General features: G+C 41.4%; 1 protein-coding gene across 1 annotated transcript in view; it reads left to right on the top strand.

Moving 5' to 3' along the window:
• The window catches only part of ADAM17 (ADAM metallopeptidase domain 17), a 44,433-nt gene extending 32,843 nt beyond the window's left edge, over nt 1–11,590 (top strand). The window contains exons 15-19 of the mRNA XM_070732966.1: nt 1,252–1,382; nt 3,181–3,259; nt 4,243–4,331; nt 5,658–5,714; nt 9,548–11,590. Of these exons, the coding sequence (XP_070589067.1) occupies nt 1,252–1,382; nt 3,181–3,259; nt 4,243–4,331; nt 5,658–5,714; nt 9,548–9,895 (704 nt within the window). The 3' untranslated portion in view covers nt 9,896–11,590. The remainder of the gene's footprint in view (nt 1–1,251; nt 1,383–3,180; nt 3,260–4,242; nt 4,332–5,657; nt 5,715–9,547) is intronic.
• Nucleotides 11,591–15,868: the final 4,278 nt, after the last annotated feature.

The following is a 15,868-nucleotide window of genomic DNA, read 5'->3' as shown; positions in this document are numbered from 1 at the left end:
AAACTATAAGTCTTGCTTATTCAGTTTACAAATACATAAACCATCATTTGAACACACAGTTCTTATTGCAGCAGTCACCGAGAACATAATAGAAATAGCAGAGAGTAGCCGAGAGAGAGAATCATGCTTCTTGCTCCCTCTTATGGCAATCCACAACACTAGCTTTTAAAGCAATAGTGTTCTAATACATGTTGGTTTCATTTATATATTGCCAAACCCAACTAGTTATTGTTCTATCCCAGCCTACGCAGCTTGAAAATAAAGGAGGAATCCACGCATAGATATTTCAAATCAGTCTCTTTATACATAAAGTCTCATTTTTACAAGCTAAAGGCATGCATGTGATAAATCTTTGCAGTTTGTCAGTGAGGCTAATTAAGATTTAACAGTTCTGCTGCCAAAGATCAAAGCTGCTCACATTCCTTCATGAGATAAGGATTCTCCGGTTTCACAGACTTACAAATAACAGCTTTCCAGCATTTCAGCAGACAAAAGCCGGGGTGGCGCAGCAGGTAGAGTGCTGTACTGCAGACCATTAAAGCTGACTGTAGCTCTGTAGGTCAGCGGTTCAAATCTCATCACCGGCTCAAGATTGACTCAGCCTTCCATCCTTCCGAGGTGCTATTGCTAACATGTTGTTAGCCGCTCTGAGTCTAAGGAGAAGGGCGGAATAAAAATCGAATAAATAAATAAAATAAATAAATAAAACACCTTTTCTCCAAGGTTTCTTAGCAGGGAAACAACAGATGGTTAGCGTAACCTGGCTGAGACCTCAAATCATCATCCGACTCCATTGGAAAACATTGTAACTCCACCCCGAATTACCCATACTCCACCCTTAAATGCCTATAGGAAGTAGTCACAATTCCCTAGAGTTAACAAACCACAGACTACTTCCTTTTTCAATACAAGTATGGAAGTCTCTTTCTTAATCTTCTAAAGCGGGCATCTAGCAAAGGTTTCAGATCTTCCTCCTCCTCCTCTAAGTCAGACCTTACTGTCATTGGCATATCGGCCACCCCTGGTGGTCCTTCGGGTTCATCCAGGTCTATTTCTCTCTCACTCTCACTCTCTGCATCAGCTGGCAATACCATTGGCCCAGGGTACCAAGATGGGCGTGGCTCAATCTTCCTTAGAATCTATCATTACCAGAGGTAGAAGGGAAGCACTCACTTATGTACATAGTTCTAACAGTTATGTACATATGACTAACAATCTTACCTTACCACTTTAAAAAAAAAACAATTTCAGAAACCGATGACTCCTGCAAAATCTGTTGTCGAGATGAGTCTAAGAAATGCATCCCTTATCGTGATTACAACCAGAACTTCTTATACTTGAGGAAGGGAAAGCCCTGCACTGTGGGATTCTGTGACATGAATGTAAGTATGCATACATGATTGGAGTGTATTCTCTTTTTTATCTGTCGCTGCATATTGGTCCCACATTCTAGAGCAGCGTTGCTGGCTGGGGAATTCTGGGAATTGAAGTCCACACATCTTCAAGCAGCCAAGGTTGAGAAACACTGTTCTAGAGATTGCTTTACAGTATTCCCTTGATTTCCGCGGGGGATGCGTTCCGAGACTGCCCGCGAAAGTTGAATTTCCGCGAAGTAGAGATGCGGAAGTAATTACACTATTTTTGGCTATGAACAGTATCACAAGCCTTCCCTTAACACTTTAAACCTCTAAAGTGCAATTTCCCATTCCCTTAGCAACCATTTAGATCATTATTCACCATGTTTATTTATTAAAGTTTATTTAAAAAAATATTTATTAAAGTCGGATGAAAGTTTGGCGATGACATATGACGTCATCGGGCGGGAAAAACCGTGGTATAGGGAAAAAACCCGCAAATTATTTTTTTATTAATATTTTTGAAAAACCGTGGTATAGACTTTTCACGAAGTTCGAACCCGCGAAAATCGAGGGAACACTGTATTTCTTTTTTTTTTTTAATCATTGTTGAGAGGTTCTAAAATACACCACAGGCAGTTGTCAGAATAATGGCCGTTCTTTTCAGCAATTGCTTAAAGTTATAAAGAGACCAAACAAAGGAAGTTAAGGCTGGCCCTTTAAATTGTTGAACGTTGCATCATTCCTAGTGTCACGTGAATGTGATTTGGGTGCTAGGAAACTGGCTTGCGATTAAAATTATTGCATCATCCCAGGGTCATGTGATTGCTATTTGCAACCTTCATTGCCAGCTTCCAACAAGCAAAGTTGGTGGGGAATCCAGCACCAGGCTCTAAATGGTAATCACATGACATCATACCTAAAAATCTTGCGTGATTCGTCGTACAACCACAAATGCAGTCACGTGATATGGCCACTTCATTTAATGATGCAGCTCTGGGTTCTAATTACTGTTGTTAACTGAGGATACCAGTGTTAGTAGTTGTTCTATGACCACATATCCTGTAGCTTTTGTTATGTTTTTGCTGACCATTGTCTTTTCTTTTTATCCATTTTATTTGTTTATTAATTTTAATTTTTCTGACGCTAGCTATATTTGGCCCCAGGAACCAATAATGTCTTCTCTACTGCCATCTAGATTTCCTTTGCAAGAGCTGCTCCCTGCTGAGTGTTGGGATCAAAACAACCATTCAATTAATTTAATCTGTAAGGAAATCAAAGTATTTTCCATGTTACATGGAAAATGTATATGGGTGTGTGGATGTATGAAAGAGGGCGAGAAAGGTGGATAGAGAGGAAGGAAGGAAGGAAGGAAGGAAGGAAGTGAAATTTGGTACAGAGTGTTGCCAAGATAATTAAATTTGTAAAGGATAATTACATTTGGCCATACCAAGCAGTTCTTTGCATTGGAAGCAAAATATCCCAGCTAAATTGTCCAAAGTGCATAACATGCCTACATAATTGATCAAGCCAGTATCAAACCTCTCCCTCCTTTCTTCTCCTCTATTCTGCTATATTTGGATGTGTTATTAGCGGAAAGAAAACCCAGCAACAAAGCCTGTTTTGTAACGAAATTGCAAAGCCACCAATAGTCTTTAGTTTTCTTATGTCAAATAGATTAATGGTACGATTTTCTAGGAAATTAACTCACTACCAAATTTTGTTGCACTTAACCTGTCCATTCTGTTTCTCACTATTCTTCAGATAGGTTGTTCTGTCCCTAGGATGGAAACTTGGTTTTCTAAACCAGCATTGTTTCTTACAGGGCAAATGTGACAAGCGTGTGCAGGATGTGATTGAACGGCTTTGGGTTTTCATTGATCAGCTCAGCATCAATACATTTGGTAAGATATGCATCTTCCACTGCTTAAAATCTTACTTCCAGACCATCTTTTCCATTTCATGCAGTGTTCTGTTTGCTTTTCTGAAATGGGGTTGCTAAAAAGCCATTTTGTCAATCAGTTTGGTAGCATGAATATATCTAATATTGATCTGATTATTTAAATCATGGGTCTCCATCGCTAACCTTTTGGCTTGCCTGAGCCACATTGAGTGAAGAGGAATTGTCTTGTGTTGCATATAAAATATATAGTATAATTAATGTATATAAATAATTTTAAAAATCACATAATGTTAAAAATTTACGATCTTGTGGGGCTGTGCTACTAGCTGTCCAGGGCTACATGTAGCCCATGGGATTTAAATATTTATATTAACTAGTGTATCTTAAGGTTTTAATAGAACAAACAATGTCTTTCCTTCACCAATTGTGAACAATTCATAATTTATAATCCAATCAAGGAAATTCTGACTATGATAATAGATTCATAATTGGCATCAATCCTATTATACAGGGCTATGCAAATTGAAAGAACAGGTTTGTATGTATTTCCAAGATGAGTGGTACAACTTTTGAAATGTTATGTAAAAAAAGGCTTATAATTTGTGTAACTATATACCGAGTAAAGGAAAAGATCCTTTGTATTGCATTTCAAAGTTGCTGATCCTTATTAATTTATTAAATTGATATATAAGAAGACTGTATACATGCATACCCTTGAGAAATGTCTAGCTTCCCATTTTCCATTGTTTACTGGTAGAAAAATCTCTTTAAAGTTGATAATTTATTTCCTGATGCTTAAAGTTATTTAAACATCATATTATGTCCAATTATTTCAACATAATATGACCCTATTTTGTCACATTGCACTAATCAATTGGGAAAAAGACATATACAAATTTACCTGTTGAATTTGCTTTTGCACAGTTTTCCACATTCTTTATTTCTAAGATGGCTAGAATTTGGTGTCTTTTCTCTTTTAAACAGGGAAATTTTTAGCAGACAACATAGTAGGATCTGTAATTGTATTCTCCTTGCTGTTTTGGATTCCTCTCAGTATTCTAGTACACTGTGTGGTAAGTTTTAACTTAAACAGGTGCCTTAAATTCAAGTGCGGTTTTATGAATGATCAGTCAACAGTAGACATTTAAGAGAAGTTGTCTTCAAACTTTATAGTAAATTTATAGTAAAAAACATTGACTCCATAATTATGAAAATCAAATACTTAGATCTTTTCGTGGTAAGAGTATCCCCTGTTTATTCACTCCACTCCTTTCTCCCCCATCTCCAGTAATTTTGAAATGTTTTGATTCTTTAAAATTGGCTTCCTTTTCAGAACTAAAGAGATTTTAAAGAAATCATTATTTAAAAACACATTCATTTTTTTAAAGCAGAAAGAAGCAGCATATTGGCTAGGTAATTTGTTTGCTAAGTGATTGAGCAAACATAAATAAATTGAGCATACTCCCCCTGGGGGGGGAATTATTGACCCCCTCAGAGAGGGTCCGCAACTTGGGCGTCCTCCTCGATCCACAGCTCACATTAGAAAAACATCTTTCAGCTGTGGCGAGGGGGCGTTTGCCCAGGTCCGCCTGGTGCACCAGTTGTGGCCCTATTTGGACCGGGAGTCACTGCTCACAGTCACTCATGCCCTCATCACCTCGAGGCTCAACTACTGTAACACTCTCTACATGGGGCTACCTTTGAAAAGTGTTCGGAAACTTCAGATCATGCAGAATGCAGCTGCGAGAGCAATCATGGGCTTTCCTAAATATGCCCATGTTACACCAACACTCCGCAGTCTACATTGGTTGCCGATCAGTTTCCGGTCACAATTCAAAGTGTTGGTTATGACCTATAAAGCCCTTCATGGCACCGGACCAGATTATCTCAGGGACCACCTTCTGCTGCACAAATCCCAGTGACCAGTTAGGTCCCACAGAGTTGGCCTTCTCCGGGTCCCGTCAACTAAACAATGTCGTTTGGCGGGACCCAGGGGAAGAGCCTTCTCTGTGGCGGCCCCGGCCCTCTGGAACCAACTCCCCCCAGAGATTAGAATTGCCCCCACCCTCCTCGCATTTCATAAGCTTCTTAAAACCCACCTCTGCCGTCAGGCATGGGGGAATTGAGATTCTTTCCCCCTTAGGCCTTTACAATTTATGCATGGTATGTTTTGTATCTATGTTTGGTTTTATAATAAGGGTTTTTAATTGTTTTACTATTGGATTGTCACATGTTGTTTTATCACTGTTGTTAGCTGCCCCGAGTCCATGGAGAGTGGCGGCATACAAATCCAATAAAAAGAAAGAAAGAAAAAGAAAGAAAAGAAAGAGTTCTGATTATTTCTAAAATAATGATTTGTTTATACAAATAAAGATGTAACTTCCCCCCTTTTTTAACAGGACAAGAAATTGGACAGGCAATATGAAGAAAACACTAAATCTCTGTTTGGCCCAAGTGTAAGTTTACTTGTATTAATTCTTTTACTACTACATTTGTTGTCAACAAACTTGTGCTGGATAAAGTTTTCATGAAGTAGTCCTCAACTCATGACCAATCATTTCACAACAATTCAAAGTTACAACAGACTAAAAAAAATTACTTATGACCCATCCATGAGTTACAACTGCCATACCATCCCTGCAATCATGTTGCAATCACATTTTCGGGCACTTTAGCAACTGGCTTGCATTTATCCCCAGCTGCAGCATCCTGTATTCACATGATAGCAGTTTGTGACTTTTGCTATTTTACATCCAAAAAATACCCACTGGATAAGTTGGGTTTAGATTTATGGCCGTAAATGATTTGCTTAACGACAGGCGATTCGCTTAATGACCATCATAAGAACAATCATAAAATTGAGTCCAGTTATGTGGTAACTCAACTTATGCTGCAATGAGTTACAATTCCCCAATTCAATTGTCCTAATTCAGGGACTACCTGTAAATTGTACATTCAGCTGAACAAAAAGGTCAACCTATATTGGATAGGAAACTTAAAAGTTTAAATAAATCAAACAAGTATAATGTCATGTTTTTTTAATTGTGTTTTTTAAAAAGCTACAAAGTTGGGTTACAACAGGGGTGTCAAACTCAAAGCCTGTGGGTTAGAACTGGCCTGTAGGGTGCTTAGATGTGCTCCATGGGGCTACCCTGGAAATAGTGAAGGAACAGCACGTGGTGCTTCTGCTAGCAAAAAAGAAGCTTAGGAGGGCCATGCTGGGCGCTTACCTTCTGCTGCCTAGGTCTCTGGACAGCTTGTGCTGCCGTCTGGAGTCCTCTGCATGGCCTGAGAGGGATGGCGACACTTCTCTGGAGGGCAGCAAGGGTTTGGTGATTTCCCTGGTTTGTCTTCCTCTACTAGAGAGAATGAATCCTCCAACCCTGCTCGGGCCACCACAGGTGCCGCCACCACGAGTGACATTGAGCTGGCCATGTGTACCCTGACCATTTCAGCCATGCCCCCCCCATCCCCCTGAGAACAAACACAACCCTAACGTGGCCCTCAATGAAAATGAGTTTAACAGCCTTGGGTTACAAGAACCCCATCCAGTTCCAAAAGAGATTAATTCCAGGAAAGACTTGTCCATGCCAAATTATCAAATCCTCAACATAGAACTCTCTTTGCCATTTCTAAGTTATTTGAGATTATACATACCTTGTGTTCCCTACGTGAGCATAGGCTTCTGACACCCTTTCTTAATTCCATTCAACTATATTTTAGCTTAAGTTAGTTTCCATTTATCTTACGGTAGTTGTAACTTTATCATGTAAAATAATGCACTTGGGGAAAAGGAATCCTCAATCTGAGTATTGCATTGGCAGTTCTGTGTTAGCAAAAACTTCAGAAGAGAAGGATTTAGGGGTAGTGATTTCTGACAGTCTCAAAATGGGTGAACAGTGCAGTCAGGCGGTAAGGAAAGCAAGTAGGATGCTTGGCTGCATAGCTAGAGTATAACAAGCAGGAAGAGGGAGATTGTGATCCCGCTATATAGAGTGCTGGTGAGACCACATTTGGAATCCTGTGTTCAGTTCTGGAGACCTCACCTACAAAAAGATATTGACAAAATTGAACGGGTCCAAAGACAGGCTACAAGAATGGTGGAAGGTCTTAAGCATAAAACGTATCAGGAAAGACTTAATGAACTCAATCTGTATAGTCTGGAGGACAGAAGGAAAAGGGGGGACATGATCGAAGCATTTAAATATGTTAAAGGGTTAAATAAGGTCCAGGACGGAAGTGTTTTTAATAGGAAAGTGAACACAAGAACAAGGGGACACAATCTGAAGTTAGTTGGGGGAAAGATCAGAAGCAACGTGAGAAAATATTATTTTACTGAAAGAGTAGTAGATGCTTGGAACAAACTTCCAGCAGATGTGGTTGGTAAATCCACAGTAACCGAATTTAAACATGCCTGGGATAAACATATATCCATTGTAAGATAAAATACAGGAAATAGTATAAGGGCAGACTAGATGGACCATGAGGTCTTTTTCTGCCGTCAGTCTTCTAAGTTTCTATGTTTCTATACCTACCTCCTTCTTTAAAAGTAGCCTTGTAGAAATGAAGCAGTTTCATACTATGAGAGTTATCTGGAACGTAAGGTTACAAGGCACGTAGCTCTCGTGGCGAATGTTCGAGGGGGAATTCGGTATTACTATTGTGCAGTGGGAAGCCAGCAGAAGAGAACGAGCAGTGCCAGTGGTCAGTAGATCATCAACTGACATTGTGGTGAAGGTTAGAGATGAGCCTCCTTATTCTGTTTCCCTCCAAGTGCGAGGTGCATGCTCTAATATGCTACCTGATTACTAAAGGCATGAACGCTGCTGCGATGGGTGTCCAAGATGCTTACTGAACTGCACAGAATTGAACGAGTTAGTGCCACCCAAAAATGTCTTGACCATTTCAAGATTGAAGGCAAGGTTTTTCTCAACTATATAGAGACAGGAGATGAAACTTGGGCTTATCATCATGCTCCAGAGAGCAAATGTCAATGCAGTGGCGCCATACCCATTCTCCTTCAGCCAAAAAATTCAAAACTCAGCAATCGGCGAGAAAAATCTTGGGCACCCATCGCGCACAAATCTTGGGCACCCATCGCAGCAGCGTTCATACCCTTAGCATTCAGATAGCATATTGCAGTGCGCACTTCGCGCTTGGAAGGAAACGGAATGAGGACGCTCATCTCTAACCTTCATCACAACACCAGTCAATGATCTATTGACCACTGGCACTGCTCATTCTCTTCTGCTGGCTTCCCACTACCAACTTCCCCTGCGAGCGTTCCCTGCGAGAGCTACATGCCTTGTAACCTTACTTTCTGGATAACCTTTGTGTATACAACTTTCCTGCAGCCCATTGTAGTGAAGCTTTTAAATGGTCATCTTTCATTAAAAGTCCAGAGGTTTGTATGGGCCAGAATTCTTTCAAGGACTTGCCCTCTTACCACATTCATTCATTCATTCATTCATTCATTCATTCATTCATTCATTCATTCATTCATTTATTTTTAGAGTTGAAAGGGACCTTACAGGTCATCAAGTTCAACCCCCTGCCTGAGCAGGAAATCCTACAGCCAAATGGCAGTCCAATCTCCTATTGAAAATGTCCAAAGTTGGGGAGTCCACAACCTCCGCTGGCAGGCCATTCCACTGGTTGATCGCTCTCACTGTCAGGAAATTCTTATCTCCAGGTTGAATCTTTCCTTGGTCAGTTTCCAACCGTTGTTCTTCGTCCGGCTCTCTGGTGCCCTGGAAAACAGTGTGTCTCCCTCCTCTCCGTGGCAACCCCTTAAGAACCTGTATACAGCTATCATGTCCCCCATAGCCCTTCTTTTTACTAGACTATCCATGCCCAGTTCCAGCAACAGGATATATGTTAGCAGCCCTTAAGAGCAATGGTTCTCAACCTTGGGGTTGGGACGACCATTTCACAGGGGTCGCCTGAGACCAGGGGAAAAGACAAATTTCCCATGGTGTTAGGAACTAAAGCTGGTGCCTTGGAATTTATTTTTACAATCCAATCAGGCGTTTACAGTGGGGGCGTCCCTCTGGCATTCCTGCCAATCAGCTTAAAGCTCTGTTGGGAAAATTGATGCTAGACTTATGGTTGGGGGTCACCACAACATGAGGAACTGTATTGAGGGGTCGCGGCATTAGAAAGGTTGAGAACCACTGCCTTAGAGGCCGGCCTTCTGTGAACTCTTTGCTCGGATGTTTTAAATAAAGCAAGTTGTTAAGAGGTTTATCATCCTCTTCCGATTAATGTACAACCCGCTTGTCCCTTGCAGAACGTCGAGATGTTGAGCAGCATGGATTCAGCCTCCGTCAGAATCATCAAGCCTTTCCCTGTGGCGCCCCCAGCAAGTCGGCACCAGCCTTTGCAGCCCATCGTGCCCGTGTCTGTGGCAGCAGGGCCCCCAAAACTGGATCACCAAAGAATGGACACCATCCAAGAAGATCCAAGCACGGACTCCCATATGGAGGAGGATTGCTTTGAGAAGGATCCTTTTCCAAACAACAGCACAGCTGCCAAATCATTCGAAGACCTCACAGATCATCCGGTCACCAGGAGTGAGAAAAGCTCTTTTAAACTGCAGCGCCAGCATAGAGTAGACAGCAAAGAAACCGAGTGCTAGTCTCTTGCCTTTCTCAGCTGCTGAGTCTTCTGCGCCAAAATCAAGTTCAGCTAGTTGATCTAAAGCCATTTCATATTTTCTGCTTCTCTGTGTATATATGGATACTGGGGGGAAAAGCAAGGAAGTGACCAACTGCAGATGCTGGCCATATGTACGATCTTCCTGATATCAGTATGAAAAAGTACCGCCTAAAAACATAAAAAGTGAGGTCGGAGATATTGACTTTTTCTGACTCTCTTCTGTCTTCTGAAATTGAACCTACCTTCCAGTGGACGGAATCAAGCCATAATCTCTCTGACCCAAGATTTGTATATCTTAGTATTTTTATAATGTGCCTTCTTGGTATTAAACAGCACTGCTAAAAGATTTCCTTCCCCCCTCCAGAATACAGTCCTTCCAAATAAATGAAGTTGTCTTTTATTAGAGAATTTAGGATTGCTGCTAGACAGTTTTTTAAATGAAAGATGAAGGGAACCTTTCAATTTAACTGGTATTTAGGAAAGGCAGAGATTTCAGCTAAATTTGAAGGGAGAATCATAGCAGCTAATTATGCGGTTACCCCCAAAATAAGACATGCCCTAAATTAGGGGTCTTCAAACTTGGCAACTTTAAGACTTGTGGACTTCAACTCCCAGAATTCTCCAGCCAGCTATGCTGGCTGGAGGATTCTGGGAGTTGAAGTCCACAAGTCTTAAAGTTGCCCAGTTTGAAGACCTCTGCCCTAAATAATAAGGCCAATTGGCTAAGTGCTTATTTCAGGGTTCAAAAAAAATATAAAACAGGGTCATATTTTTGGGGAAACATTGTATTTCAATGCAAATCTTGGAATCCGAGTTATGTTTTCAGAATAACACATAATGTAGCTTTAATTACGCTATTCTGATCAGAACCCGACAGGTAGTTAATCAAAACCCAATTGGGATAGAAGCAATATTTCCACCTATTTTCACATTTGTATGTGCATAGGGTGCCTGATGTTAATTTCTGATGCAAAACGAACAGCTTAAATGTGTAATTGTCATTTCATTTATTTCACTTTGTGAGGAAGGAATGTTAAGTTGAGAAAGGGGACTTAAAACTGTATTTCAAATCATGCAAGTGTACGGTATCCAGGGCATCTGCATGTTGTTTCAGCTGTGGCGTATCTCACATTGAATTTTTATGGCCAATCTGCTTCTGTGAGAAAGCAATTGTTGTGGGTACAATGAGGAAAAAGTCTTGAGCATCATGTGCAGGGCTCCTGCCATTGGCTTGGCTTATCTCAGTCCTGATCTCCGTGTCAAGTGCCAATTGCTGCCTTTGTAGCTTTCTCCAGGCCTGAACTCAGGAGTTGAGGCAGAGCATAAAGAAGCATTTGGCTCACGATTAAAAGGGCAACATTATTTATGATTGCATAGCTAATCATGGCTTAAGTTATGCTTTATATAAAACACAATGGCTTGGGAGCTGGTCCATATCAGGAAGAAAAAGATTGATGAAACATTTGTATTTTGTATCCTCTAATGTAACAAAACTGTACATTTTTCATGGGTATTTGTTACGCTACTTGAATTTGTGTCCCTGAGGTATTTTTACCGATATTGTTAATTTTTTTTAAGATTTCACGTCCAGCTGTAAAGTAACCTTTGTATGAGGAGTAAACGCTTCCATTGCCATGTAATAAAATGATTTTCTAAAATATATTGAAATGTAAAACTAGTTGGTGTTGATTAAAGCTTCAGCTTTTTCAGGCCTAAGCAAGATCAGGCCCGGTTACTACCTGGATGTTCTGCCGGGCTCTCTGGAAGGAGCCTCCCGAAAATTCAAGGGTACAAATTTCAGACACACACACGTTTGAAAATTCAAAACAATGTTCTTTATCACAAAATTCAAAATAATCTAAGCACTCTTTTTGTATTGCAAAGAGCACTCGTCCCAAAACAACCTGGTAGTCTATACAATTTCCCTTAAGTAGTCATTAAGTACTTAGCTAGCAGCTGTGAAGAAACTTCACGCCCCTTCTTCTTCCAACGAAGTGAAACACCCACACACTTTGCGTTGGTTTCAAAGACGTGAACAATCAACAAAGTCAAGGCACGATTCCTGAAGAACTGCGATCAGATACTCTTCCACAACGGCCAAACCCACATGCTGCTATTTATAGCAGCAGCCCTAATTACTGGAGCCCCACCCAAATGCCTCTCTTATCTCCTGTAATATGTCCTTACTTGGTCTCTTCTGCGCATAATTCTGCGCTTGCGTGGGTCCAAGACGTCTTCATCCGAATCAATGGAAGATAATGGAGATTGACTGCCTGGGCTGTGTGCCAAGCCCCCCTCTTCCAAGTCACCCCCACCTTCTTCTTCATCCGAGGAAACTAAACTCTGAACTGACTCTGTCGGCAATAACACAGGCCTATGACATGTTGAAGTTTCCCCTGCATCTGCCTCAACATTCCCTGGGGCAGGAGCTGGGACAGAGCCAACCACAACACTGGATAGGGCAGATTTAGCAGGAATCCCTAAACTGTAGCCGAGATTAGACGTTCAAAAATATTTTAAAAGGAGCAGGAAGAAATCATTGTCCATATTCCTGCAAAAATACTTGCATGATTATGTCCAGAGGGTCAATGAGTTAAGCTTGTATGAAGGACAAGTTGAGTTTTTCATGGGATGCATTTTGGCATTTTTATCGAATAACTGTGAATATTGATACACAAGTCCACCTTTTTCTATGATAATTTAAAAGCTTCAATAATAATCCATTAGACATTGTACTTCGATGTGTCGTGGTAACCAAGGCAACTACGGTAAATGCTCCTGTGGTCTATCCTGCATTTTAGAAAGAGCTATGCGGGAGGCACGTAGACTGATGAGTACTCTACAACAGAGGTCCCCAACCTTTTTTGCACCAGGGACCGGCTTTCAGCTAGACCAGTTTTCCATGGCCCGGTGGGGGGGGGGGGAGCTAGCTGTCAGCGGCGCCGTAAAAGGGGCGATCAAGAGAGGAATGGGTGAATGAATGGACGGAGGGTGGGAAGGAAGGAAAGAGGGAAGGTACAGGAACAGAAGAAGGGTGCAAAGAAGCAAAGAAAGGTGTGAAAGGGGAGAGTAAGAGAGGAAGGAGTGAAAGAAGGGAATGAGGGAGGAAAGAAGGGAGGAAGGAAAAGGAAAGCAAGAAATGGAGGGAGGAAAGGAAGGGAGGAAAGGAAGGAAGGAAGGAAAGAAGAAAGAAGGAAAGAGGGAAGGTACAGGAACAGAGGAAGGAAGCAAGGAAACTTATGAAAGGGGAGAGTAAGAGAGGAAGGACTGGAGGGAGGGAGGGAAGAAGGTAGGAAGGAGAAAGAAAAGAAATAGAGGAAGGAAAGGTAAAAGAGAGAAAGAAAAAGAGCAAGAAAGAAAGAAAGAAAGAGAAAGAAAGAAAGAAAGAAAGAAAGAAAGAAAGGCAACTTCAAAGAAAGGCTCACTGAGCATCTCTCACTCTCTCTCTCTTTCTATCCCTCTTTCTTTCTTTCTCTTCCTTTCTCTCTCTCCTCTTCCTTTATCTCCTCTTTCTCTCCCCCCTCTCTCCCCCTTTCCCTCTCTCTTTCTCTCTCCCTCTCTTGCTATCTCTCCCCTTTCCCTCTCTTTCTCCCTCTCTTTCTCTCTCTCCCCCCTCTCCCCCTCTTTCTCTCTCTTCTTCTCACTTTCTCTCTCTTGTTTTCTTTCTGTCTCTTTTGCTTTCTCTCTCTCTCACTCTTTCTCTCTTGTTTTGTTTCTCACGCTCTTTCTCTCTCTTGTTCTCTCTCTCTTGCTATCTCTTTCTCTCCCCCCCTTTCTCTCACTCTCTCTTTCTCACTTTCTCTCTATCTTGCTGTCTGTTGCTTTCACTCACTCTCGTTCTCTCTCCGTTCTTCTCAGCGGTGACGCGCGCACGCCCTGCCCGCCTCACATTTGCCGAGAGGACTTTCGCCCCGGGCTCTCAGCAAGGGGGTTTGCATGAGAGGCGGGGCCGGCGGAAGGTGATATTCAATGTCGGGGGCGCACGGGCGGTTTTGCGCGCGCTCCCTATCTCCCTGCTAGCCCACTCGGAATACGTATTCAAAATAAGAAAAGCCTTTGCCGGGAGGAGCTGCGGTGAAAGGCAGGAGGTGGCAGAGGAGCAGAGGGGGCAAATCGGGCGGGCGGTGGGCAGCGCGGAAAGGCCGAGGGGGCCCTGGCGCCGCGGACCGGCTGAAAACCCCCAACGGCCCGGTCCCGGTCCGCGGACCGGCGGTTGGAGACCCCTGCTCTACAATATTTGTTTTGCTCTTGTATTTTCAATACTATATGGTGGATGTGGCTGTGACTGATAATAGGCGCAACAGCAGCAATCAAAAGTAGAACATGAATGCTTGTTCTTTAAAAACTGTTCATCTCATCTTAGTACAGCTGCTGAACACTGGATAAAAAGGAATCTGTTGGCATGCTGGTTGAGTTATTTGACTGATTATGATAAGCAGTTGCCCATTCTTGTCCTTCTAATGAGTACCATAGAAATCAGACAGTGGAAGTCTTCAGTAATGTAACTACTGCCCCGTGAAATATCTAAGAAGGAAGCTTGAAATGGCCCATGTCACATATGAAACAGAAGTTGATATTAGGAAATTGTAGAAAGCGCATTTTGCTGCATTTTGGTTTGGGTCTTTGCATTTAAACTGCCCTCTTTTGGCAGCTCCGATGCATTTCCAAAGAATTGCCTGCTCATTTCCTTCCAGACAGCAAATGCTAGCTGCAAAGCACATTTTTTTTAGACTAAGCCCCCACATCAGCAAAGATTAAATAGCCAAAGGACCTTTTGTTTCTGTGTTATTATAATTGTGGTTCTTGTTTACCAAATTATCATTCCAAGACCAAGGCTATACAGTACATTATCAGTTTGGATTACACTTAGTGTAGAGATAATTTTAAACACCTTAGCTTTTTTTATTAAAAATAAAATACATTGTGGTTCAATGTTTCTTACCACAATTATCTGAACGGCTCTGTCTCCCCTATTGTTGTCTCCTTGCTTCCCTCTGTAATCAGAATGTCACTTTAGTGGTAACTTACCAACCATGTTAAGCCTTCATTGCAGCTCTAAACCATATTTTTTCCTTAACACTTCTCTTAGCAAGATTATTTTATTATTTTCTCCAGAGTGGCCAAAGACAATTTTTGCTATTACTTAATTCACACTATGGATTGTCTCAGTCAGGGCCATCACCACCCACATTCTCAAGATTTGGTCAAGCTTGATTCAGAATTATCCATTATCATAATCATCTATATTATTTGCATTAACTATTGCCCCTTTCTTTCAATTCCATATTTTAATCCCCATGCCATATGATTCTTTATCTCTTGACTACTATCCACTACAGAAATCATTAACATTTGCCAACCTAAATAAGTCACTTGACCACTTACTGTATCCATGATCCTGGGCTACTTAACCAGTTTGTTAGGACAACAGTGAAGCCATCTAAAAGTGGACATAGAGCCCACTGGCATCCTTAAATGTCAATTCAAAGGTTAAGGAAATCAAATGTATCCTTTGTTCCCCTTTTGCATTTTGGGAAATCCAGAGGAAGCGGAAAGCTCTTTCCCTTTAAAATCCCGCCTGAAATAATCTTAACCCTTAAGCCAATAGTCTTTTGGAGTGTAGCCCACAAAATGCTATCCAAAACCTGGCGATCCTTTCAAACAACCCAAGTTAGACACTCAGCCCTATTCTGAGCCTGAAATGTAGTCTAAAGGGCTGTAGCAATGTTGGATTGTCTGATCCATCAGGCTTGGTTTGTCTGTTTCTTGCTTATGTTGACAATTTTCTTATTTGTACAATGTGCACTGCAATTTTTAATGGATAGCTGCCCTACCTATGCCGTTCACGACATAATTAGAAAACTCAGCAATTCTGTGTGAATATTTATAGAAATCTAATAATTGAGAATTTAAGTTCATATCAGTATATTCTCTTAAGAATTGATGTCGCTGA

This window comes from Erythrolamprus reginae, chromosome 1 (assembly GCF_031021105.1).
Source record: "Erythrolamprus reginae isolate rEryReg1 chromosome 1, rEryReg1.hap1, whole genome shotgun sequence".
Lineage (NCBI taxonomy): Eukaryota > Metazoa > Chordata > Lepidosauria > Squamata > Dipsadidae > Erythrolamprus > Erythrolamprus reginae.
This window is presented reverse-complemented; position numbering and strand designations above follow the sequence as displayed.